The following is a 27,799-nucleotide window of genomic DNA, read 5'->3' as shown; positions in this document are numbered from 1 at the left end:
GGTTGCTGATTGGATTCCCGGTTAGGGTACATGCCCAGATTTCCGGCTTGCTCCCAGGTACAAGACAAGCAGGTTTCACTCTCACATCAATGTCTCTTTCTCTTCTCTCTCTCTTTCTATCTCCCTTCCTTTCTCTCTAAATATCAATAAACACATGTTTAAAAAATCAATATAAAAGTTTGCAGTTATTTTAACATAGTATGTTCCATGTGCACTTAGAAAGAAAGTGTACTGTGCAATTATTGAGTGAGTGTTCTATACATGCCAATTAGGTCAAGTTGGGTAATCATAGTGCATAAATCAATAACATCCTTCTGATTTGTTGTCAGCTTACTCTATCAGTTACTGAGAGAAGTATGTTAACATCTCTACCAATGAAAGTGGATTTGTCTCTTCTTTTTAGTTCTATTAATTTTTCCTTGATATACTTTAAAGCTATGTTATTAGGTATATACAAATTTAGAGTTATATCTTCCTGTTGAAATGCCCCATATCACTCTAATAAGACTTTTGCCTTGATTTTGTTTTTCTATTTAGTTTGACAATTGTTGACTTTTAGAGAGTTTAATCCATTTATAGTTAATGTACTTACTGACACAGTTGGGCTTAAGTCTACCATTTTGCTCTACTTTCTATTTGTCTTGCTCTGTGCATTCATTGTTTTAAAATTGATTTTAGAGAGAGGAAGGGGGAGAGAAAGGAGTGGAGAGAGAGAACACTGATTTGTTGTTCCACTTATTTATAAATTCATTGGTTGCTTCTTTGGCTTATTGCTTCTTTGGACATTTATTTTTTAAATATATTCTTATTGATTTCAGAGAGGAAGGGAGAGGGAGAGAGAGATAGAAACATCAATGATGAGAGAGAATCATTGATTGGCTGCCTCCTGCATGCCCCCTACTGGGGATCGAGCCTGCAATCCAGCCGGGCATGTGCCCTTGACTGGAATAGAACCTGGGACCTTTCAGTCTGCAGACCAAACCAGCTAGGGTTAGACACTTATTTTTGTCAATCCTCACCTAAGGATACTTTTCCATTAATTTTTAGAGAGAGTGGAAGGAAGGAGGAGAGACAGAGAGAGAAAAACAACTATGTGAGAGACCAGGGCCGAGGATTGAGCCTACAACGAAGGTAGATGCCCTTGACCAGAATTGAACCCGGGACCCTTCAGTTCGAAGGCTGATACTCTATCAACTGAGCCAAACCAGCTAGCGCAACCTTGGCATATTGGCATGATGCTTTAATAAACTGAGTTACTCGGCCAGGGCCTGTTCATTCTTGACTTGTTACAATCTACATTACGTTAGTATGTTTACTACTTACTGCAAGAATTTTACATTTCAACTCTATTTGCTCTTTGTGTAAACAGTCATGTTTTACTACATATACATAACAATATAACACAGAAAACATTGTTGTTGTTTTAACAAACAATATTATTTTATATTTCCTACATATTTGCTTTTTCAGATACTCTTCATTTCTTTTTGCAATTCTATGTTTCCAACTAGGATAATTTCAGTTAATCATTTTTTTAGGATATTTGCACTGGGTATAGTGTTTTCAGTTGGGAGTTGCGTGTTTTTTTTTGTTTATTTAACTTCAGCACTTATACTGTCATTTGGTTGGCTTTTCCCCCCGTTGGACTGCTTTTCTTTGTATGCTTCATTTTTTAGATGCTTTCTATTTGCACATAGCGTAAGTGATATAAATGGGATGCAGATCTTTTATGTTGTTGATAACATACATGGGAAAGAAATCTGAAGTCATACAATTAGGCATTTTTGGTGGAGACTAGTCTGGGAGTGCTCTGGAAACTCAACTTTTAGCCATTATTCAAGAGCAACACCTATAACTGATTAAAATAAAATGTTGATAAAATTCTTTCCACATATTTTTTGCTTAGGTAGGTGCCTCCTGAAAGAAAGAAATTCTGAATCATGGGAGTGTTTTCATGCATGAAAGATATCAGAAAAAATAATAATAAAGAAACAGAAGCAGATTAATCATTCTTAATGAAATGGGAAAGAAGTAAATCATCTTTTCTTTTCACCCTCAATCCATTATGCTGACACCAAAGGGAAATCACAAAAACTTGATTCTATCAAATGTCCTACATAGGAAAGGTAGGACCTTCAAATAATTAAATGACAGTGGGGAGGCAGCCAGTCAAGCCTTCCCTACTTAAATCCAAGAGTATTTTCAAGAAGGACAGGTAGCAGAATGAAAGTAGACTAATGGTAAAATTCATAGGAAAGACCTACTCAGCAGTCTGCCTAAATCCAACTTTGAAGAGTCTATGAAACAGGTATTGGTCTCTCACTATCAAATTCCATTCGGGCATATATTGTTTGTTATCTAACTAAGTACTTAGAATAGTGGCTAGGGTCATGCACATGTTTTTTTTCAAAATTTTAATTCCAACTCTATATAAATTATATGACTATTTTTTCTAATAAAAGCTTCTCAAAGATGTTATTTCTGATAGTGCTATTTAGGGTGGTAAATCAGTGGAAATGAGTTGAATGTACAACAATAGGTATATGAATAAATAAACTGAAAAATTTATATAAAACTGCCCTGGCTGGTGTGTCTCAGAGGTTAGAGTGTTGGCCCGGCACCAGAGGGTCTTGGGTTTGATTCCCGGTCAAAGGCACATACCTGAGTTACAGGTTCACTCCCTGGCCCTGGTTGGGGTGAGTTCGGGAGGCAACCAATTGATGTGTCTCCCTCCTATCTATGTTTCTCTTTTCTCTCTCTCTCTCTTCCCTCCCTATCACTCCCTTTAAAAGTCAATGGAAAAAATATTCTTGGTTAAGGAATAACTAAAAACAAAAAAAAAAAGAGAAAAATTAATATAAAACAATCCTATATAATAAAAAGCTAATATGCTAATTAGACCGGACAGTGGAATGACCTTGCGGAACAACCTTTCACAACAATCTTATAAGCCGGCCGAAACCGGTTTGGCTCAGTGGATAGAGCGTCGGTCTGCGGACTGAAGGGTCCCAGGTTCGATTCCGGTCAAGGGCATGTACATTGGTTGCGGGCACATCCCCAGTAGGGGGTGTGCAGGAGGCAGCTGGTCGATGTTTCTCTCTCATCGATGTTTCTAGCTCTCTATCCCTCTTCCTTCCTCTCTGTAAAAATCAAATAAAATATATTTTAAAAAAAAAAAAAAAACAAAAACAAAAAAAAACAATCTTATAAGCCGGAGCCGCGAGGCAGCTGGGCTGCAAGGGCCGAGGCAGCTGGGGCTGTGAAGGCTGAGCCCCTTGCACGAATTTTGTGCATCGGACCTCTAATATATAATCATTAAAATGATTTCTATAGTAATGATCCTAGATTAAAAGCATAATATAAATATATACATAAATTATATATCATGTTATTTAAACTATGCTAATTTTTGTTAAAAAGGAGAATGAAGGAACTAAACCAAAATGTAAATATATTGTAATGGTAGGATTATGAGAGACTTGTGTTTCTTCTTGCTAGCTTTCTATATATTTTTTAACAATAAACATGTATGGCTTTTATAATTGGAAAAAAACCATTTACTTTTTACAATGGGAAGTGAGAGCTTTCAAACCATCACAGTTAATAAATGAAGTCCAGCATACACATAAACACACAAAAGAAAACAATTCTTTCTACACGTTAGGCTTCCAAAAAAAATGAATTATTTACCACATAAAAATCATAGTCTGAAACAGTAAGCAAAGTAAACCACTCAAGGATATATTCTTTTGGTATTTAAAGTAATGACATATGTTGAAGTGAGCAGATTTGGGTTACCCAAATGACACCTTCTAGTCCTGTATTCTTTAAGTATACCACCCTTGTTTCTGTTTTTTAAAAAAATATTTTTATTGACTTTTTACAGAGAGGAGGAGAGAGGGATAGAGAGTTAATAACATGGATGAGAGAGAAACATTAATCAGCTGCCTCCTGCACACTCCCCACTGGGGATGTGCCCACAACCAAGGTACATGCCCTTGACTGGAATCGAACCCGGGACCCTTCAGTCCCTAGGCCGACGCTCTAGCCCCTGAGCCAAACCGGCCAGGGCTATAACACCCTTGTTTGCCATGAGTACAATCTTGTGCTAAAGGAGTTAGAAACCAAATTTAAAGGTGATCTAAATTCACCAGCTGTAAACTTTCCAGCTATAGAATGAAGGGTTTGAGAGTACGCATAAATCCTTGAGGGCAGGGGCTGACAATATCTAACTGAAGTCACTAATCTCTGGAGCATTCTTGGATCCATTAAACTGGTACACTAGTTCAGGTTTCTGACTATAAATTTTTGTCTGACAGGAAGAAAATTCAATTCCATCACTTAGAAAACTGCAATAGAAAGAGAAACTAACAAGTAAATAAATTATACAACAAAAAGTATATTCATGTACCTAAAATCATCCCTCTTTTTTTATTTTTGATACAATTATACCTCAGATTTGTTATCCTATATAATAAAAGCCTAATATGCTAAGTGTCTGGTTGTCAGTTCAACCAATCAAAGCGTAATATGCTAATGATATGCTAAGGCCGCTCAACCGCTTGCTATGACATGCACTGACCACCAGGGGCAGATACTCTGACCGGTAGGTTAGCTTGCTGCTGGGGTTCGGCCTATCCGGACTGAGTGAGATGGGCTGGACATGCCCTGGAGCCCTCGTGCGGCCCCTCCTCCTGGCCACCCCCCACCCATGCATGAATTAGTGCACTGGGCCTCTAGTATACTCATAAGGAGAGAGATGTGAATTTGAAACGGTTCTTAAGCAAATTTGTACATCAACCACTTGTTCTCAATACTTCTGATTTTATGACCATCTCCCTCCCATTTCCAATTTGACAAGAAATACAGGCTTGGAGTCACATTTGGATATTCCATTATTTCTGTTTAAACTAATTATGAAGTTTAAAATGGCTTTATGACCCCATTCTTTCCGTGAGAGCCAACACAAGGTAGTTTCCCTCCAAGTTTCCTTTTGTTTGACAGAAAACAGGGTGTAGGATGCTGGCTTTAGTTTTATGATTGTGTGTTCCAAAGAAAACACCTTTTTCTTTGAGTCATGCAGCTGCAGGCAACTAGGAAAGCAAGTCAGAGTTGGAGGTCTTGATGTTTTCTGGAGGGGGCGGTTGTTGGGAGAGGAAGATAACTAATCAAATCAGAGTTTGGAGTTTCCAGTTTGAGTAATGCCCTGAAACTATGCCCTGGTATTTAGAATACTTCACTCCCTCATTCAAGTTTAGCACCTCACATTTCATAGGCTTGTTTCTATATGATGTATTATGCAGAGTTTTAGTAGTTTCTTTCTTCAACTCCCAAGTTTTTATGGCCAACATTTAATTCAAGTTTTTTAGTTTTAGTTGTTCCAGGTGAATTTCTAGGGTGATTTTAAAATAAATGTGTAGTATTATTAAAATTTACTTAGCATTTTTCATCAATAAAGTTATCATTAATTATTTGCTATAGATACATTATTATACCTACTTTACCTTCTAGAGATAAGGGATAAAACAGAGTTCAACAATAAACCCTAGGTCAAAGAATAGTGCTCATTTTAGAATCCATATTACAACCAATTCTTAATCAACCATGTTGGAAGGCAAGGTAAGGTACAGGCAATTGGAGTCAATAGAAAACTTACTTTTCAACATAGCCTTCACTACCTTCTCCCTGTCACCAGGTTTGGTGATAAGCAACAAAATTATTGAGTCTTAGTTCTACCTCTATTTCTTATTCCTTATTGGGTTTAAAAAAATATCTAGATTTAAAGTGTATATAGTCCCATTTTACCCATAAAACTTTTATTGTAATCAGTTATTTGCCCAAAATTTAAAAATCTATAGTTTTTTTTGCAACAAGATACTTACTACATTATCAAGGGGTGCCAATTTCTTTTTTTTAAGTTTAAGGTGTACAGCATAATGATTTGACTTACATATATTGTGTTTCCTTCTATTTATAATCCAATAGTTTGTCTGTTTATTTATCTTTTCTGCCCATCTAGCTTGTAACAGATCCTGCTTTTACACACAAGCTTTTTAACAACATCAGAACTTTGTAAATGGAGAACATTTACAGTACTTACATTACTGTACTTACTCACTTATGCCTTCTAAAAAAAGATTATTATTGGATTTAAAGAACTGTTTTAGAAAACTGCAATAGAATTAAAGCAAAAGCTGTCACTAATGAACAAAGCAGGCTTTGTCTAGAGCAGGCCCATAACTCTCCTTGGAAGTACTGCATGGTTCTGACCTTTGGGAAACAGAATTGATAGTCAGGGAGAAGATCGTTCTATGTAATGTTCTTGCAGGTACAATTAGTCCTGAGATTCAAACTCTGGGGAAACAGTTTTCTGACCATAATTGCATCAAGAAGTGATGCTGCTTTACCCTTGGCAACTTGATATATACACTTAAAAAAAAAATTTTTTTTTAAATTGATTCCAGAGAGAAAGGGAGAGGGAGAGTGTGACAGAAACATCAATGATGAGAGAGAATCACTGACTGGCTGCCTCCTACACACACCCTACTAGGGATTGAGCCTGCAACCAGGGCATGTACCCTTGACTGAAATCGAACCTGGGACCCTTCAGTCTGCAAGCCAACGCTCTATCCACTGAGCAAATCAAGCTAGGGCGAGATATATACTTTTTTGATAAAAATTCCAAGTTAATAGTAAGGCGTTTTGTTTTTTTTCTTTTTAAATTGATTTTAGAGAGAGAGGAAGAAAAAGAGAGGGAGAGAGAAACATCAATGGGTTGCCTCCTGCACGAGCCCCCACTTGGGATTGAACCTGAAACCTGGGTATGTGCCTTGACTGGGAATTGAACCCACCACTTTTTGGTGTACAGGATGACACCCCAACCAACTGGGCCACATTGGCCAGGGCAAGAATAAGTATTTGTAGTGAGGTGCTAGAATATAATATATTCTCTCATTAAAAACAAAACAAAATAAAACCAAAAAAACCCTTAAACTTTCCAAAGTTTTACTTGCAAGAAAAAGGATACATTCTTGTGAAATAGATTATTCAGAAAGTCCAATGGGGCAGAAAGAGCGGACAATAATTTTTTATTGGTATTCCACATTCGAAAAACAGAAAATTCTATAAGGAGTCCACGACAGACTCCTATACTATCGCTTCCTCCTCATTCCTGGATTCTATGCGGAAAGTATGCCGGTTCCTTCTTTCTTAGAAGAAAGCATTTATTGTTAGACCTATATAGATATGAGATAGGTCTCCAATACCTCTGATGACTAAATAATGCCAAGTGTTTTTCTTTAAAGTCCTATGAAGTTTATTTTTAATTAACCCATCTACTATTTATTCCTATGTTAATATTGTTATTCATCCAGCAGTCTCCTTACTAATTTTGCCTCAAATGAATGACACATTTTGAAATCAGCATCCCCAGAACTACTCCCATTATCATGTACAGATTTCAGAGCAAAATGAATCAAGTGACAATGGAAAAAAGAATGTAAGTAAGTGGAAATACTATAATACAGTATCTTTTAAAACAATAAATTCCTATGTAAAAGAAAAGCAGAAAAAAAGAGGCTAATTAATTAATAAAAGGTATGTGAAGAGTCAAAAAAGAAGAAAAAAGCTAGAGATAGGAAATGGAAGGCAAAGAGAAGGAAAGTTCTAGACTAAATGGCTGGGGAGAGGTTATTAAAATTCTTTGGCCTTGTGCCTAATTTAAGAACATGTGCACTGGCTGTTTTAATATGATACAAAGTAAAGAATTCTAGTAAACACAGAAACAGCTTTTATGTTGATCGAGAACTACGAAGCATTATTTGAAAGTTTTAAAAAATACACTTTTATTGATTTCAGTGAGAAAGGGAGAGGAAGAGAGAAACATCAATGAGAGAATCATTGATCGTTGCCTCCTGCACGCCCCACAATGGGGATTGAGCCTGCAACCCAGGCATATACCCTGACCAGAATCGAACCGTGACCTCCTGGTTCATAGGTCAACGCTCAACCACTGAGCCTCGCTGGCTGGGCTGAAAGTTTTATCTGAGTAAATCTACAGACTTTCTCCTATAGACATATTTCACTTAAGGATAATTTTTAAAATATGAACTCTGAGGATGACTACTTATTTCCTTAAATAAACACTACAGCATAAATTCCTACTCAGCAGTCAAATACTCAATTAGTTCACCAGTTGTTAAAAAGATTCTATGGATTACCTAACCCTACAACTCAAAGAGTTAGAAAGAAAAAGAAAAAAAAGATTCTATGATAAAAACTTTAGTTGGGTATTGACATAACAGCTCATAAATTTGCATATTAGTCTCAGACAAATGTTATTTGTGTGAAAGCAGACTCCTCTTGGTTAATAGCTCTGGATATCCATCATAAGTCAAGGGAGTCAACTAACTTAGAAAAAAATATGTTTATCTTAAACAAATTTATTAATATTTTGAATTTAATTTTTTAAATTCTCAACTAGATATGAGTTATACCTATACATGGTTTACTATTATATTCACAGTGCCTTAAAAATAATAAATCAATTCAATATATTCAGTAACTTATTTTACATCACTTGGTTTGCCCAAAACTAGTACTATCAATTTTAAAGTTCAAAACTTATTACCATATTACAGGCCTAGAAACATAAACAAATCATTTATGTCTTAATTTACTTTGGACATGCATCCTTTCAAAGAATCTGATAAGACTTTTCAGACTCCTTACCCATTGAAATGCTTTTTTAATTTCATTAAAAATTGTTATGTTTGGTACAAGCCTTTAAAACAATGGTATAAGTCCCCGAAGTTGTCAATGTTAAACCTTCATGACCCAATCCTGATTTGCTCGAATAGAATACTAGTACATCCTAAATTCTAAATAATATAAACAGAGTCTGTCCATGAAAATAGCTTATAGTCACTTAGAAATTATCTAGGTAATAGGAAATAAAATCCCCCAAGTTAAATCTAGAGAGAATATAAAGATGTTTGTTAGATACTTGAGTGATTTCTATTTCTTCTTTAGAAGAAGTCTCTTATTAGGGATACTTGGCAGTTAGAAAAATTTATGAATTTGATTCTCATTTTTCTTTAGAAGTATAAGAAATATCAAACTTTATCTACTCAAATGAATTTTTTTGTGTAGTATATAGATGTTAGATGGGCTTTCGTCATAAATATCACCACCCATCATTAAGTTATACCTGCTTACCCATTTCTTACTTTTCAAAGATTCTCATTTCCATCTCATAAATAAATGCCTAGCATTATTTAGGTCCTTATTATACTTGTTAATAAAGAACTAATCTTTGAAACCACAAGAGAATTTAGTGGCCCAAAACTATTCTCACCAAATTCTTTTTTTAAAAAAATATATTTTTATTGATTTCAGAGAGGAAGGGAGAGGGAGAAATAGAAACATCAACGATGAGAGAGAATCATTGATCGGTTGCCTCCTGTACATCCCGCACTGGGGATTGAGTCCATAACCAGGGCATATGCCCTGACCAGGAATCAAACCATGACCTCCTGGTTCACAGGTTGATGCTCAATAACTGAGCCACAACGGCTGGGCCTATTATCACCAAATTCTGGAGAGTGGTTACCTCTGAGAGCAAAGGCTCAAAATGTCATCATAAGTGAATGTGGACACAGAACAAGGGGTAAGATAGAGTGGGACATATCTCTGTTTTAGATTTCATTTCTAAAGCTGGGTAGTGGCCCCAGAGGGTCCTTTATATTCTTTTCTACAACTTTCTCTATTTATAAAACTTTTTTTTGAGTTAGTGAATTGATATGGACCTAGCCCTGGTGATCAAGGAAGGTAAAGTGAGTCAAGTCCTGACATCAGTGTTAAAAATCTATTGCTAAATGACTCACTTTGCAATCCATGTGCCTCAGATTCAGTAAAACATGAAAAATACTTTGTAGGAATTTCATCTGGCAAGTTCTCAGGAGAAAACTTACCTTTAGAAACTAAATCACATTAAATCATGAGACATTTGGGAGTGTTAACCTGTGTTTCCACTCTTTTATACTTTTCTTTAAAGTCACCCACATTTTTCATTTTTGAAGGAAAAAAAAAGGCAGCCTAGGACTAAACATGTTTTCTGCTGCTTCCTAAGTGTAAAAAAAAAAAAAAAAAGTATACATCTTTTAAAAAAATAGATTAATGTTAACAACCGTTTAATGAACATCCATTTAAAATTATTTTTCCCTCCTTTCTATCTTCATCTTATACAAAACCTCAGAAGTTTGGAAAAATAAGTCTTCAGTAACAATGGACTTCCACTTCACTTAAAAGCTTTGAAACTCTGAGCTACACTCACAATTATCAGCCTGATCTCTAGCTACCTCTGAGATAATAACGCTTCAAATGTAAAGTACTGACTTCAGAAATATTTATACCAAAGTATTGTCTCATGAGAAATGGAAACACCAGCACAATGGAAAAAGCCTGAGACTTATTTGGAAATTGTATAAATCAGTCTAAAAAATTAAATCAACTCTTTAAAATGGTCCTGTTTATAGAAGTCAACAGGTCTAGTTCTACATCATATATATCTATCAATTGCCCACGCCCTGTAAAATACTAGTAAAACACCACTGAATTCTAAATATGAGTTTCTGTAGCACTTATCTTCTGCAAAGTCAAGAAATTAACAGATGGTTTCCTAGCAATATTATATATATATAAAAGAACTCCAAAGGGACCAAGTAAAACAAAACTATGTGTGGTAGATTAATACAACTAAGTGAAAAATAACTGATATGTTTTCATTTATTCTTCACACAGTTATAAATGTCCAAAGTTATAAGCATCAAATTCCTTACGTTCAAATCCCTTTAAAATATTCAACTTCACCTGTAGATCTGCCTTGTCTGTCAAGATTTTATTTCTTTGCCTTTTATTACTCACCAATTGCATCTGGATTTACCGGTCTGGAGACATCAGCTTGGCCCATGATTATATTGTCTGATGTATCTCACGACAACAAACTGTCCGGGACCAAAGCGAACTTTCCTTAAAAGATAAATCCACATAAGGAGGGGACGCGCACTCCTCTCTCAGTGTCACTGCCAAACATCAGGAAGTGGCATGAGGTCAATCTGCCGGCGTTTCTCTCCCCGTATCCCGGCCTGGGCACTGGAGGCTCCTATAAAAACGTCTTCACGCTGGCTCTCTTCACAGGAATGCCTGTCATTCCAGGGCGCACACTGTGAAGAGCAGAAGTGCAGGAAGGGGAGGAGACTGCCAACCACATTCTAGCTGCTGAGCGGCAAGCCCTAAACGTCCACACCCACTTTTCCTGATACTGAGCTTGGTTCCTGCTCTCCTGACTTAAGACAGAAGAAAGGGAGCTTACGCAAGCGCCTACCAAAGAACCTACAAATTCAATCACACAGAAAACCATCAGGGTTTTGCATAGCAGGCTAATGGGAGCAGACGTCCATTCAAAGGCATGTTTTAGATACAGGCTTGACCAAAAAGTACCAGACTGTTCTCACATTTCCCTGCTTGCTCTAAAATTGTATTTCTACCTCTGAGTGACATATCCAAATCAGAAAGAGATCTACATACTGGGGATTAATAACATTAGGAATGTTATTTTAGGATTGAGTATACTTTTTCTAAAAATGAAAAGAAATGTTTCTGAACACTTTGCTTACTAAGATAGTAAACTTGATATAAATATTTGGAAGGTATTATACAATATTTGTCTTTTTTGCCACAGCTCAATAACCATATTTGATCTTGGGGAATACAAAGGAGTAGTCCCACATTTTGAATATAATACATGGACATATCAGCTAACCACATGCAGCAACCAAAAGTCCAGTTTACATACTGATACTTCATTTTCATTGATACAATTTACATATAGGCAGCATTAAGAATACAACATGATGAATTTTTATTTACATACATGCCTGTGTATACTAACACTAAATTTTCTAAATGTAAAAAAGCCACACATAACACAAACTTACCAGTGTTTGGCCACATGCTCTGGATTATTTCACTAACACTTCAAGATAAAATGGGGAACTAACAATTTGAGCATTATATTAAGGAGTTTTACGTAGGTTATTTCATCATCACAACTAACCATGTGTTGTGAAGAATATAGGATTTACTCTATTATCAGACAAGAAAACTAAAGCTAGTAAGGTCAAATCCTGTGTCTTATGTCACCAACTTTTTAAGTGCCGAAGCCCTAATATTCCTTCAACAAATAACAGCTACCCCAAACACGGAGCTTTTAGTTTAAATCCTTGTTCTCCAAACTGAGATCACAGGAAGATTTCTATACCTGGGCTTTCCTTTTGCCTTTTCTTAGGTAGCTTCTCTCCCCCACCCCCATTGTCTTAACCCCATTATCTGCTTTGATACAGAAGAAAAGAAAAGAAAGAAAAAAAAGCAAAGGTAGCAAATAAGAAAATGACAATGCTAAGGCATCAGTAAAGAAACAAAGTGAAGAAATACTCAGGCAACATTTAATTGTTAATACTGATAGTAGTCAGAAAAACATGATATTGACCATTAAAATAGGAAAGAGAGTAAAAGGACAAATAAATTGAAAGAATGTTGCAATGTAAGAATTTCTAATACCTTCTAACTCTGGCACTTATATTTATTAGCCTAAAAGTGTAACATATGCAATAGCAGTTTCTACTACTGTAAAATGGGGGAGGCAGAAGGGAGCAAATAAATTGCCAGTACCCAGTAGGTACTTAAAATATTATGGCTATCACCACAGTCATCATGAAGATCATACAGCACATTGTTTAAGAGGATGAGCTTTGGAGGCAAATGAAATTTTAATTTCAAATCTATTACTTGGTGGTAACACTAGGCAAGTTATTTCATACCTCTCTGAGCCTGTTTTCTAATTTGTAAAATGGGCAATATAATACTAAACAGTACAGGGCAGTTATAGGGATGAAATGACATGAACATTTTAAAAAAGCCCTTTGAGCCCTGGCTGATTTGGCTCAGTGGATAGAGCATCGGCCTACAGACTGGAGGGTCCCAGGTTCGATGCCAGTCAAGGGCACATGCCTGGGTTGCGGGCTGGATCCCCAGTGGGGGGCATGCAGGAGGCAGCCTATCAATGATTCTCATCATTGATGTTTCTATCTCTCTCTCCCTCTCCCTTCCTCTCTGAAATCAATAAAAATAATGTTTTTTAAAAAGCCCTTTGTAATGTCCCTGGCACATGAAAAGCCCCCAATAAATGCAAGCAATAATCATCACAGTTCTTACAGCAAAAAAACAAAACAAAACAAAACAAGAAAGGAGAGGCCAGGTCAAGAGCAGCCAGATAATAGTACATGACAAAAAACTTAGTCATTACCAAGAGGTTAGTCAGAAACGGAAGATGACATTTCTGCATCATGAATCCAAAGAGCAAATTGGAAGACACAGGCCAAGGGGGAAGTGTGAACACCATCAGGGATGGTGTACGGGAACATCAAGCAGATGAACAGTCCAGACAAAAACATTACCGTCAATAAGTTGAAATCAGGTAAATTACACACACACACACACACATACACACACACACTCCAGAAAGAGCATTGTAAAATGTATGTTAACAGGATCACACAAGAGTAGAACAGATAGATTTATGGATCTTGGTATAGCTGCTGTTTACCACCCACCAAATTTAATTGTCCATCTTGGGTTGGCTCGAGATTGATTTTAAGTTATTGTGAAGGTGGCAATAAAACTTAAAAGAATGACAAGATTCTTAGTGGTCATTTGGCTCAATCTCCCACTCCTTATGAAAAAGAAAATTGATGGTCAAAGAGGTTAAATGCCTTGCTTATAGCCAGGGCTAAAACACAAGTCTCTTGATTCTAACTCCTGGACTCACTCCAGCTCTTGTATAAGTGGTCAAGGAAATATTTACTTCTTGAAGATATATTCATTTCCCAAGGAAGTCCATATTTTACAACAAGATTTTTCTCAAAACTGCTAATTCTGTTGCCTGTGTAACCATGCCAATAAATGTTCCTTGACCAACAATATTAACTTTGTGCCAACTGGAAAAACAGACAAGCAGAGAGAGGGGAAGATACTGGCCCATTGATGGCTTTAAAACTTAACAAAGCCCTGAATTCATTCTCGTTTCCCATGCGTTATATACTATTCTTAATTGTCATCCAATAAAAGATACTCTTTTTAGAGTACTTTTCCTCCACAACTCATTGCTTCAAGGAATGGAAGAGATAGATAAAAAAATATGAATCTCTTCCTACTTTATTTCGGGAAAGAGCAAGCAGGCCTTATACAAATAAAGGTTAACAGGTAAAGAAATTTAAGTATAGCTTAGATTAAGACAGCACTTGAAGCCCTCTAACCAGAGCCTCATGTTATTAAAAACTATTTGTAAACACTGCATGTAACCTGCAAAGAGCTGAGCACGCAGAACCTTCAGTGACATTTACAACTTCAAACTTTCTGTTGGCAAGCATTTCATAATCTAACATAAAAACATGCTTTATATTTTCAGTAAACAGTTTACAAGATCAATCAGGAGAGTATTTTCATTTAAATGTGCTTTATGCTAAAGTACCAATATAAACTGGATTACCTAGAAGAGTAAGCTTTTAGCTATTTTAATCACACCTCTCTCGGTTTAATTCAGTATACTATTTTCTTATGGCATGAGATGTCTCAAGGAGGTGAGCTCTAGTGGGAGGTTTGGGAAAAGTGACTTTCCTCTAGGAAAGGTTGACCAACAGAAATTGTTAAAAGGTCACACAGGTTCATATTCAAGTAAGAAACTAATTTTCAACTTTTGCATTTATAATTGGGGGAAGGAGCAGTTTCCTATTCTGTACCCCATGATCTAACTTTAATCTAATCTAGTTGGCTCTGGATAGTTTAGGAGATATCCTACAACTAATAACCTGTGTCTAAAAATTCATGTGGAAATCAGAAAGCCTTGCTAGTCATTTGTAAACTCTTCAGGTCTCATCTATTTGTAGAAATTGTTCCCTTGGCCTGAAATTTCTTTCCCAGATCCATCTAGGAAACACCTACTAATCCTTTAAGAACTGGCTCAAATTTTGCTTCCTTCCTTCCTGCTTTCCTTCCTTTATTTTAACAAATAAAGAACATTTATTTGTTTTTCACTAGACTTTATCTTAGCACATAATTAAACTGTCACTACCCCCGATCCAACTTGAAGAAGGGTTAGTACAGTGAATGTTATAAAACAGATATAAAGGATTGGAATCAACATTAACTGACAAAGAAAAACTTCCTTCTAAGTCATCATAACAATGTTTAAGTAAAAAGAGAGAGAGAGAAAGAGAGAGGGAAAGAGAGAGAGAAAGGAGGTGTCGGGAGTTCAGATTGAACAAGATCCTCACATTTCATCTAACACAGCCAATCCTGGCTAGAGTGTACCAAAGGGGAAACAGGGTTACTATAATACAAACTTCCACTACAGATAGCTGTACACACCTGTGCTCCAAGCCCACCCCCAACCCCCAAATGCTTCCAACACAACTATTTCCCGGCCAACTGGGCCTATCGACGAAGGAGCACGTAGATCTTCTCTTTAATCCAATCTTTGTTGTAAGGCTGGTATGTCTGGGTACCAGCTCGGTAAACAAGACAGCTGAGGTCTGCCAGACCATCAATAAAATCTAACAACTGGCTGATATCATATGTGATAGAGGGGCTGTTAGGATTCATTCTCTTCTCTTCAGATGTTCTTCATACATTTTACAAACGCTTTCCATGCATTCATTCACTGATCCATAGTCAGCATAAGTTCTGCTTTCTGCTCTCTTGGTAGGCTGTACCAGCAAAATGGTGTGAGACACCGCACCAAACTCTTCCCCTGCAGCCGCCGCCACACCGCCACACACGAGCTTAACCACAACGCTACCAACAGCCAACCCCCCCGCGAGAGGATGCTTCCATTATTATAAGCCTTTCCTTAGTCACTCGAGCAGAATCCCAATAAAGATTTACTGATCACTGGTTATGTGCTCAGCAATGTGTTGGTGCTAAAAACAACAGTTTTGTCCTTAGAATCCAAGTAAATAGGATCTACAATAGAGTCTGATGAGTACTTAGGCACTACGCAAACACATACTGGGATGTGGATGCCTATAACTTTGAGAGATCAGAGAAAATATTTTGAAAGAAGTAAGATCTAAACTGAAAGAGTCAGTCACAGAAGGGATGACAGAGATGAGAAAAAGGAACAAGCATCAAGAGATACGACTGCAGAGGTAAAGAGCTAGTCATGACTGATTGTACTGGTTGGACACTGTACCCTGAATTACAGTGATCTTCAGACTTTTCTAGTGGGCTAGAAACATCTCCTGGGCAGGGACCATGATGCATTTATCCTTAAACTCTCTTAGCATAACTTAATGCATAGTGGACATGCGGCAAGTATTTATTAACCTTGAGTAGAAGAGAAGAAACAGCACTCTTCGATTTTAAGCTTTACTAAGAGAATCTAGTAACAAAAGACAATTAAGGTGAAAAGTGCTACAGATGGAGGCTGGAGGCAATCTAGAGACCATGGACTAATTCCATCATTCATTCCAAACAACTCTGAGATTGCTGTGAGATCTCACTTTTGTGGGGGAAAATGGCATGTTCATGATCGTTTTTGAGAATTTACTGTTTTGCAAATAGTAGCTTTCAAAGGAGACAAATTTGTCAGGTGAATATTTACATCAAGCATGTCAAACGCAAAGGCTAACACGGGCCAAATAGACAAGGTTTAAGTTTATGTGGGCCACAAAAAAACAAAAGCTTCAATTTTCATAGAAATGTAGGTTTATTTCGATAGAGACATGCTGAACACAAAGGGCTGAAAGAAAAGAGTAATTGTTAACATAAAATAATAGAACATTTTAATAAAAATTAGTATTTTTCCTTGGACATTAACTTACCAGACACTGAATAACTGCACAAATCAATAAGCATAAACACAAATAAACCTATTTTCCTTGTTCTCTGAAAGCGAAATATTTCCTGTTGCGCACACCAAACAAGTCAGTACAAGACTAATGAGGTGGCAATCGGCTGCTAAAATATTCACTGCTAGTATTAGTGGAGAGAAATGGTGCGCCTGCGCATAAAGTGCGTAAGGGAAAGGAATGCAACACAATTATAGTAATCAGTCATTAGCGAACATTGTAGTTCGTTATTAATAATTATGTGTAACAGGATATTGTAAAAATTAAGTTACAAAAATTTTATTAAAACAGTTTTTATATACCATTATATGGGCTGGGCTGCAAAAATATTCATTGTGGGCCGTGAGTTTGACATGCTTGAGTTACATAAAACCTCATATAATCACTACTTTTAGGTTCAAGATACTCAGCAGAAAGCACTGTACTTCATGTGAACTAGCCTGAAAGAGACAGAGCAGGTTAAGGTTGGTGCAGGGCCAGTGGTATCACCAGATATTCATTCACTTATCCCAAATAACACTGGTTTCTTTCTGTGGCTAGCTCACTGGATGCAGGAAACAAACAAATACACCAGCCTCCTATTCTATATCAAATACTGTAACTCTGGTTCCCATGCCTTCTTTCTAGTATGTTAGATGGTGGTAAGTGCTATAGAAAAAAATCATTCAGGAAAGGGAGGTAGGGTGGGCCGAGAGAGAGAATGCTATGTATTAAACTGTGTGTGCAGAAGGGCCTCATTGGAAGATGACAGAGAAAGTTAATTGAGGAATTTGTTGTTTACTGCAGGTCTTTTTTCCCCCTTTTTTAAATCCTCACCCGATGATCTTTTTTCCATTGATTTTTAAACAGAGTGTAAGGGACAGGGAGAGACAGAGAAAGAGAAACAATGTGAGAGAGACACATCAATTGGTTGCCTCCCGCATGTGCCCTGACCCGGCCGGGGATCGAGCCTGCAACTGAGAATCAAACCCGGGACCCTTCATTCCTTGGGCTGACACTCCAACCACGGAGCCAAACCAGCTAGGGGTCAGGTTCTTTCAGTTGTTTTTTAAAAATATTTTTTTATTGCCCTGCTGGTGTGGCTCAGTGGTTGAACCTCACTCAACCCATGAACCAGGAGGTCACGATTTGATTCCTGGTCAGGGCATATGCTCAGGTTGCGGGCTCATTGGATCCCCAGTAGGTGATGTGCAGGAGGCAGCCTATCAGTGATTCTTTCTCATCATTGATGTTTATATCCCTCTCTCCCTCTTCCTTCCTCTCTCTGAAAATAAAAAACAAACAAACACATATTAAGACAGAAGGGTCCTGAGTTCGATTCCAGTCAAGGGCGCATGCCTGGGCTCTATCCCCAGTAGGGGGCATGCAGGAGGCAGCCAATCAATGATTATCTCTCATCGTTGATGTTTCTCTCTCTCTCCCTTCCTCTCTGAAATCAATAAAAAATATATTTAAAAGAACATATTAAAATATTTTTATTGATTTTTAGAGAGAGAGAGAGAAACATCGGATATCAGTAGGCTGCTTCTTGCACATCCCCAACCTGGGATCAAGCCTGCAACCTGGGCATGTGCACTGACTGGGAATCAAACCGGCAACTCTCTGGTGCACAGGCTAACACCCAGTCAACTGAGCCACACCAGCCAGGGCAGTTCCTTCAGTTTTTGTGTTTTGTGTTGTTTTTTTTAAAATATATTTTATTGATCTTTACAGAGAGGAAGGGAGAAGGATAGAGAGTTAGAAACATCAATGAGAGAGAATCATTGATCAGCTGCTTCCTGCACACTCCCCACTGGGGATGTGCCCGCAACCAAGGTACATGCCCTTGACCGGAATCGAACCTGGGACACTTCAGTCTGCAGGCCGATGCTCTATCCACTGAGCCAAACCGGTCAGGGCAGTTCCTTCAGTTTTAACCGATACAAAATAAAAAGCAACATTTCCAAATGTACTAAAGGTAAGTATTAATCACACTATAATATATTTTAATGACATAGTTATCAAATGTGCTGCTCAGTTCTCAACTATTTAAAGATGTTTATACGATGGTCAATACTGTCCAATACTATGATCACTAGCTACATATGATTATTTACATTAATATTTAATATGTTTCTATTAAAGCCAATGTGTAATTCAGTTTCTCAGTTGTGCTAGCGACATTTCAGGTGCTCAACTGCCACCCTGGACAGTGCAGATGTAGAATATTTCCATTACTGCAAACGTCCTATTGGACACGCTGAACCTAAAGGGGTTTTAAAGCACACGGAAGTCTTTCGGTAATAAGAAAACAGTATTTCAAAGCACCAACTCCACGTTTCATCAGCATGTGGTATCTATTTCCATGGCACCAACTACTAAATATCAACTACTAAAGGCAGTATACTCTGAAGGAATCTTGATGGTTAAAAAAAAAAGTTTCCATTTATTCAGTACAAACTGGTGATCTATTTATACTCTTTCTTTTTGTTTAAAAGGAAAGGCCAGAATTTATTGAGAATTTAAAGTTTGGTTCAGCCGGGTCTTTCTTTTTTGTACTCTTTCTTTAGTAACTGAGCCACTACTTCTTTTTCTATTCTCAGTTAAAGTTGTTGACTATTAATAACAACTCAAAGTCTAAGGAAAAATAATGGTTTTATTTCAATTTACAGAACTACTGAAAATTATATCCATTTGTTATCAACCAAACAACCTCCATCTTACTGGCCACTCATTTAATAATACTCTTTCTACTCCAAATTGTACTTTTTCATGAGCTGAAGGTAGATTTTATGTAGTTACAATGAAAGTGACTGAATAGTCTTACCTTAAAGGAAAACATGCTTTATAAAATCACAAGACATTCATGCAATTGGCCTCTATTAAGGAACCAGAAGGTATCAATGATGTGTAGAAACTAACAAGTCAGAAATCAAGTAATGTTCCCAGGAAAGTGGCATTCATTGCAGGTGACTCAGAGAGATGACTATTAGCCACTTCTCTCCTTCCTCCTCTCTCTTTCATAACTCTTTGAAACTCATCTGGCCCTTAATTTCACATTAAGTGACTGAGAAAGGAATATAAATATTACCAACACTCAGCCACATATCCAGTGAGAATACAAGAAATGTCTGATGACAGCCATGTTTGTAAACATTATTCAGGAATTTCTAACATATGTGCAGGAGGATATAACCATCTTCTACCAAATAAAAATTCTCAGTACTTAACACCTGGTTACACTATGAGCCAAAGTAATTCCTGCAAAAGAATTACTACGTGAAGGGTATTTCTAGCAAACCTGCTTTAGCCAGTAATTTAAATGCACCTTATTATTTGTTTTCCAATAGGAAATATCCATCTCTTTTTGTACCATTCCCTTCCCTCAAAACCTCAGTCTTTCACACCTAGGAGATAAGCACAGGAAAAAAAAAAAAGTTATGTATACAATTTCTAAGTTCAAAGAGAGATAATGTTTTGGATTATATATACCTTCCTAAATCTTTTAAAAATATATATATTTTATTGATTTTTTTACAGAGAGGAAGGGAGAGGGATAGAGAGAAACAGCGATGAGAGAGAAACATCGATCAGCTGCCTCCTGCACACCTCCTACTGGGGATGTGCCCGCAACCAAGGTACATGCCCTTGACCAGAATCGAACCCGGGACCCTTCAGTCCGCAGACTGATGCCCTATCCACTGAGCCAAACCGGTTAGGGCTCCCTTACTAAATCTTGTTTTTAAAACTGTAACAGTGCAAAACAACAATCTAGGAAAACAGTCTAGTGAGGTGAGAGAAAATAAGGACAGCTTGTGCCTTTGCTCACCTGTCTATGCTACAGCAACTAGCTCAATCCTAGTTTCACTTTTCTCAAAAGCACATCTTTATTAGTGCTACTACAACTGTAAAAATGTAGCCACCAAACAAAACCTTTTAAGATGCTCCCTGGCTCAGTTGGTTGGAGCGTAGTCCTGTGTACCAAAAAGCTGCAGGTTCGATTCCTGGACAGGGAACATATCGAGGTTGGGGATTTGATCCCTGGTTGGGGCATGTATGGGATGCAACCAATTGATGTTTCTCTCTCTCCCTTCACTCTCTCTAAAATCAATAAAAAATATCCTCAGATGAGGATTAACACACACACACACACCCCTTCAAGATGCAAATCTGATTGTGTTTTCAACGTGAAAATAATTTATTTTATTGAAAAAGCCCTAAATTAAACAGTACCAATTAGCTATTAAACACTGTACCCATACTTGCCTTGTTTCCAGGCCTGGGCCCCAAAAGCCTGCAGAATACCTCCTATCCTAAAATCCAAGGAAGAGCTGACTACCAATTTGTTGAGTTGATTTAAAAAGAAAAATGAGCCCTAGTTGGTTTGGCTCAATGGATAGAGCGTCGGCCTGCAGACTGAAGAGTTCCAGGTTCGAGTCCAGCCAAGGGCACATGCCTGGGTTATGGACTTGATTCCCAGTAAGGGGCGTGGAGGAGGCAGCTGATCAATGATTCTCTCTCATCATTGATATTTCTCTCTCTCTCTCCCTCTCCCTTCCTCTCTGAAATCAACAAAAATATATTTTAAAAAATTTTTTTCTCTTAAAAAACAAACCAACAAAACCACAAAAAACTTCTGGTTCTGACTTGGTAACCAATCAATGTCTCTTTCTTTTCCTCCCTTTCACTTGCCCCTCCCCCCCCAAAAATAATAAATCAATGGAAAAAATTTCCTCGGGTGAGGATTAACAACAACAACAACAACAAAACATATCTTGCCCTCCATAAGTTTATAGTCTTATGACAGAAGATATTTAATATATGTTCATAACAATGCTGCATTAAATTTCTACTGAAAACCCAGGGAATAAAATAGAACTAACATCATTTTGGGCATTATTTAATTCCAGAGGCATTTATCTCCTACACCCTAAGGATCTCAAAACTAATTAAGTTCATACTTTGCCCTTCATTCTTAAAGAGAAGGGAGGGAAGGACTGCGTCATTAGCACATTTTGAGCTTCAAATGGTAACAACATAACATCACAAAATTTTTCCCATAAACTTTGAAGTGAAGTGCATGTATTAGCTTTGAGCATGGCTTCTTCTTCTTTTTTTAAATATATTTTATTGATTTTTTACAGAGAGGAAGGGAGAGGGATAGAGAGTTAGAAACATTGATCAGCTGCCTCCTGCACACCCCCCACTGGGAATGTGCCCGCAACCAAGGTACATGCCCTTGACCGGAATCGAACCTGGGACCCTTCAGTCCATAGGCCGACGCTCTAGCCACTGAGCCAAACTGGTTAAGGCAAGCATGGCTTCTTAACATATGTCCTTAACAGCTAGGAAAAAACCCTTTATAATATAAAATGATTTATAAATTCAGATATAGAGCAGGAAGGAAATAATTGATTTCATTTGTTTAGGATATAGCTTCTGTTTTCTACCTCAACAAATGCTTCTCCTATTTCCTATGTGATATAAATTCTAATCTAAAGGAGAAATTACCTTGTAAATCTGTTTCTAGAACACCACACATATGAATAACCTATTTTAAAATTCATATTAATAATCTACTCATTAAATTATTATTTCATCAAACACATACCAAAAAAATTTTTAAACAAATTGTGTTCACTTCTATAGAAGGAAGGGTACTACAGAAACTTAATGAAGTCAGAAGATTTAAGACATTTTGGGAAGGCAATTTAGTATACATACAGACCCTCTCCTAGATCAAAAAACCTCTGCCCAGGTGCCACCTCCCTGTCTCTTGAGCAAGCGCCCCCACCCCACCCCTGCCTTTCCTTCTTTCCCGCTTTCTTCCCTCAAGGTGCAGACCTTCGCTTTCTTCCTCTCGCTCTAAGGACCCTTCCTTCGCCTCTGTAACTTCCTCCCTGAGCTCACACAGCCCAGCTGGCTCACTTCTTCCACAGCTCACTTCTTCATAAAAAAAAACAAAAACTTGCCCGGCTGGCATGGCTCAGTGGTTGAGCATCAACCTATGAACCAGGAGGTCATGGTCGGCTTTCCAGTCAGAATACATGCTGGTTTAGGGTGGGATTCCCAGTAGGGGGCATGCAGGAGGCAGCCGATCAATGATTCTCTCTCATCATCGATGTTTCATCTCTCTATCCTTCTCCCTTCCTCTCTCTGAAAATCAATAAAGGGAAAAAATTTAGAAAGAAAGAGGAAGACATAAGATTTTAGGAAACGAAAGAGGAGAAACAGGAGAGAAGCAGTCGCCAGGTAACTAGGAATATTTTAGGATGACAGCTGTGTGCCACACATAGCGGGCACCAATCCAGACGGGAGCCGTCTCACTCAGGGCTGTCAGCACCAAGATCTCTGTTGCCATCTATCCTCTTCTCAAAGGTAAGAACATAATGTCCGGGTGAGCCTGGCCCACAACTTGTCTTGACTACATACTGGTGAATTTCTTCTCAAAATACTCACTTGCCTAAAGAGCTTAGAACACTCATTTCACTCCACAGCAGTGTTCTTTATCCTACAGCTGTGGGTAGGTCACACTCAATTTAAGAAGTACCACAGAACTCACTCCCTCGGACCGTATTTCTGCCAAATGCCCAACAGTGTTCACTTCTGTAGAAGGGAGGGAACTACAGAAACTCAATGAAGTTGTCAGAAGCCTGGTCCTACTCAATACAATTTCCAGGACTAAGTCTTGACTTTGCTCATGATTTTCACAGAAGAAACTCTATGAACCTCAGGAAGCTGAAGTAAGTATGGTCCATCAATCCCTGGGGATCCCTGAGATCCTTTTGGGAGTCCAAGAGGTACAACTATATACTTAATAATACTAAAGAATTGTTTGCCTTTTTCACTGTGTTGACATTTGCACTGATGATCCAAAAGCAATGGTGTGCAAAACTGCTGGTACCCTAAGAAAATCAAGGCAGTACCACCAAATTGTAATGGGCCTCATATTCGTCACCACTATCCTATCTAATAAAGAGGGAATATGCAAATTGACCATCGTGCCATCACAAAGATGGCGGCGCCCAGTCCCCTCAGCCCTGCCAGAGTCCCCCAGTCCCGGGGGGCCACACTGCTTGCCTGTCGCCAGAGTCCCCCAGGCCTTTCACAGAAAATGGGTTGCCTCAAAAGTTGGTTAAGCTTCTTAGGCTTTCAAAGCATTCAAAATCTTTGAAAAGGGAATTCTAATATTTATAAAAGTTTGGACTAGATAATTCAAGGTTATTTCCACTACAACCTTCTATGATTTTGTGATATTAACATTCTGAATTCGCATAGTACCAGCTGTATTGTATGTAAGCAGATATTATTTAAAGGAATGGCCATTATTATTAAAACAACTCATAAAACCGCACTGTTTGTATGTCAAGGACATTCTGTGTGATTTTCCTAATGGCTGGAGTTAATGCCCCTAAACTAGCAGTCGGACATCCCCCGAGGGGTCCCAGATTGGAGAGGGTGCAGGCCAGGCTGAAGGAACCGCCCCCGCCCCCGTGCACAAATTTCGTGCACCGGGCCTCTAGTATAATTAAAGTTATAAATAACGCCAGCTTTAAGAATGTCCTTGATAAAAATATAAAAATTATTAGTTTTAATAACTCTCAACCCTTTGGTACATGTCTTTTATTATGTGTGATGAAATGATAAGTATGCATAAAGTATATACTTAAGTGCAATGGTTACCTTCAGAAAAGGCACTAGCATGATTGCGTTGCAAGCTGAGCTAGCCAGTTTTTTCATAAGATGCCATTTTCAAAGGAAGGATTGAATGACAAATTGTTATTCATGCTTAGATATTTGACAGACATTTTCTCAAAATAGAATAAAAACAAAACAAAACCTGATAGTATGCATTGTCAGTGATATTAAGTCAAGCTTTCTAGAGAAAATTTAAAATTTGGAAAACATATCCACTAGAGTGAGCTTGACTGCTCTTCAAGATTTAAAGACTTTTCCAATGAGATCAGTAATGGTATTTACAAATGTTAATACTAACAAAATTAATGGATTTTAAACTATAAATAAAATGTGTAAACATTTGTCCATGTAGGAAAGGTCCTAGAGGCCATAGGTCAGTCCCACTAGAACTTGATGGATAAAAATCCCTCATTTCATTTTTAGAATAGAAAACATAATTCTTTTTCAATACATCTACATAATTGTTAGCTAAACCAACTTAACAAAATTCTCACCCACATTATACAGACTCCATCTTCTTAGAAACAAAACTCATTTTACATTCAGAATCTTTACTTTGTCAAATGGCATGGAGTGGACTATAACTCCGTAAACCAAATTCTTATCATATGTATGTTTTGTAAGCAACTAAGAAAAAAATCAGTATAACATTTGAAGAAGGAATGGAGGAAACAGAGAATGAGACTGGCTGTTAAATATGGAACTATGAATCATTTCCATTTTTTCTAAAATCCGCAAATGAATGTAAATGTTAATTTACTAATTCCAAGATTTAAAGTTTTAGAGGAAAAATCTTCTCACTAGCACAGAAGACAAATTTTTTCTCATATTAGTGATCAAAAGCATATTTCAATTTATGTTTCAATTGACTACTGGCCAACTTTAACTTCCATAGCAACTCTCACTATGTTATTCTCTAATAAATTTAAGTTATAGTTAATTTAAGTTAAATTTAACTAGCTTAATGATAAATTTAATTACTTACATTAAATTAAATTTAAGTTATGCTTGAGTTAGGTGATGTAGAAGGTCAGAGAGAAAAATAAATTTCCAGTAAAAACCTCTGGAGTTATTGTATGTTACTCTTACTGGCCATATAGACATGTTCTTTAGGATTTGTCACCAGACAACTACAATCAACTCGATTTACTAAGTTAAATTGTTCATAAATAATCCTCTCAAGAATTACTAGTAACTTGGGCCCTAGCTGGTTTGGCTCAGTGGATAGAGCGTCAGCCTGCGAACTGAAAGGTCCCAGGTTCGATTCCGGTCAAGGGCATATGCCCAGGTTGTGGGCTCAATCCCCAGTGGGGGACTTGCAGGAGGCAGGCAATCCATGATTCTCTCTCATCTTAGATGTTTCTATCTCTCTCTCCCTCTTCCTTCCTCTCTGAAATCAATAAAAATATATTATATTTTAAGAAAACCACAAATGTATTATTAAGAAAAAAAAAAGGAATTAACTTGGTAATGAAACTATAAATTTATGAATAAAGTACTGACTGCCCTCTGGTGTTCAATATAAGGATTTCACTGATGAACTAGATGTAAGTACCCTCTCTTCAGGGGGAAAAAAAGCCAAGATCCTACAGAAGCCACTTAGGATCATTAAAATCAAAGGAGCCCATCCATGGTGGTTCAGTGGTTGATCATCGAACTATGAACCAAGAGGTCAGGGCACATGCCCGGTTGCAGGCTTGATCCCCAGTAGGGGGCGTACAGGAGGCTAATCTATGATTCTCTCTCATCACTGATGTTTCTATCTCTCTCCCCTTCTCCCTTCCTCTCTTAAGTCAATAAAAAATATTTTTTAAAAAATCAAAGGAGAAATTCTGATTTTGTAAGATTTTCAAGAACAGTCTTCTCACCGAACCAAGTGGTTCAGTTATCTGTAGCACCATCCCATACACCAAAGGTTGTGGATTTGATTCCCCTTCAGGGCATATACCTAGGTTGCAGGTTTCATCCCTGATCAGAGGCAATGTATGGGGTGGAACTGATCATTGTTTCTCTCTCTCCTCCCCACTTCCTCTCTCTCTAAAAAAGAAGAAGAAGAAGTCTTCTCAAAGCCTGGCTATTAATCTGAGCTATCTGATTACTTGTACAAGTAGGTCAAAGTGCCAACTAACCACAGTCATCTGTGGTAACTGGACATGACAAGAACGTAAACTTGGTAACATTTTTACTATATTTCTTCAAGTTACACTGGCATTTTTTTTCCCCATTTGGTAAAATATATTTACCAATGATACATCTAATAAGGGGTTAATTTCCAAAATATATAAGGTACTCATGTCTTAACAAAGGAAGACAAACAATCCAATTAAAAACTGGGCAAAGAACTTAAATAGACACTTCTCCAAAGTGGACATACAGATGGCCAAGAGACATGTGAAAAAATGCTTCAAGTCACTAATTGTCAGAGAGATGCAAATTAAAACGACAATGAGGTATCACTTCACACCTGTCAGAATGGCTATCCTCAACACATCAACAAATGACAAGTGCTGGCGAGGATGTGGAGAAAAGGGAACCCTCGTGCACTGCTGGTGGGAATGTAGACTGGTGCAGCCACTGTGGAGAACAGTATGGAGTTTCCTCAAAAACTAAAAATGGAACTCCCATTTGATATAGTGATCCCACTTTTAGGAATATATTCTAAGAAACCCGAAACACCAATGAGAAAGAATATATGCACCCCTATGTTCATAGCAGCACAATTTACAATAGCTAAGATCTAGAAACAGCCTAGGTGCCCATCAATAGATGAGTCGATAAAAAAGATGCGGTACATTTATACCATGGAATACTATACAGCTGTAAAAAAAAAAAAAAGGATTTCTTACCCTCTGAGACAGCATGGAGGGACTTGGGGAATATTATGTTAAGTGAAATAAGTCAGTCAGAGAAAGACAAGTATCACATGATCTTACTCATCTGTGGAATCTAATGAACAAAATAAACTAATGAACAAAATAGATCCAGAGACATAGAAGCATGGAACAGACTGACGAACCTCAGAGGGAAGGCGGGGGTGGGTGGGAGAAATTAACCGGGGAACTTATAGGCATATACTGTATATGCATAACCCATGGACACAGATAATAGTGTGGTGAAGACCTGGGGAGAGGGGGCGGGGGAAGGAGAAAGGGGGTCAA

The 27,799-nt window shown here is 37.6% G+C and overlaps 1 protein-coding gene and 1 pseudogene across 1 annotated transcript in view; both read right to left on the bottom strand.

Annotated features, from left to right (window-relative positions):
• PHACTR4 (phosphatase and actin regulator 4) overlaps positions 1–27,799 on the bottom strand; it is a 56,969-nt gene that overhangs the window by 29,042 nt on the left and 128 nt on the right. Inside the window, exon 2 of the mRNA XM_054720809.1 lies at positions 10,924–11,222. Within this exon, the coding sequence (XP_054576784.1) occupies positions 10,924–10,969 (46 nt within the window). The 5' untranslated portion in view covers positions 10,970–11,222. The remainder of the gene's footprint in view (positions 1–10,923; positions 11,223–27,799) is intronic.
• On the bottom strand, positions 15,529–16,643 carry LOC103292050 (enhancer of rudimentary homolog; annotated as a pseudogene).

This window comes from Eptesicus fuscus, chromosome 9 (assembly GCF_027574615.1).
Source record: "Eptesicus fuscus isolate TK198812 chromosome 9, DD_ASM_mEF_20220401, whole genome shotgun sequence".
In the NCBI taxonomy this organism is placed as follows: domain Eukaryota; kingdom Metazoa; phylum Chordata; class Mammalia; order Chiroptera; family Vespertilionidae; genus Eptesicus; species Eptesicus fuscus.
The sequence above is the reverse complement of the archived record's forward strand: the minus strand, read 5'-3'. Positions and strand labels throughout refer to the sequence as shown.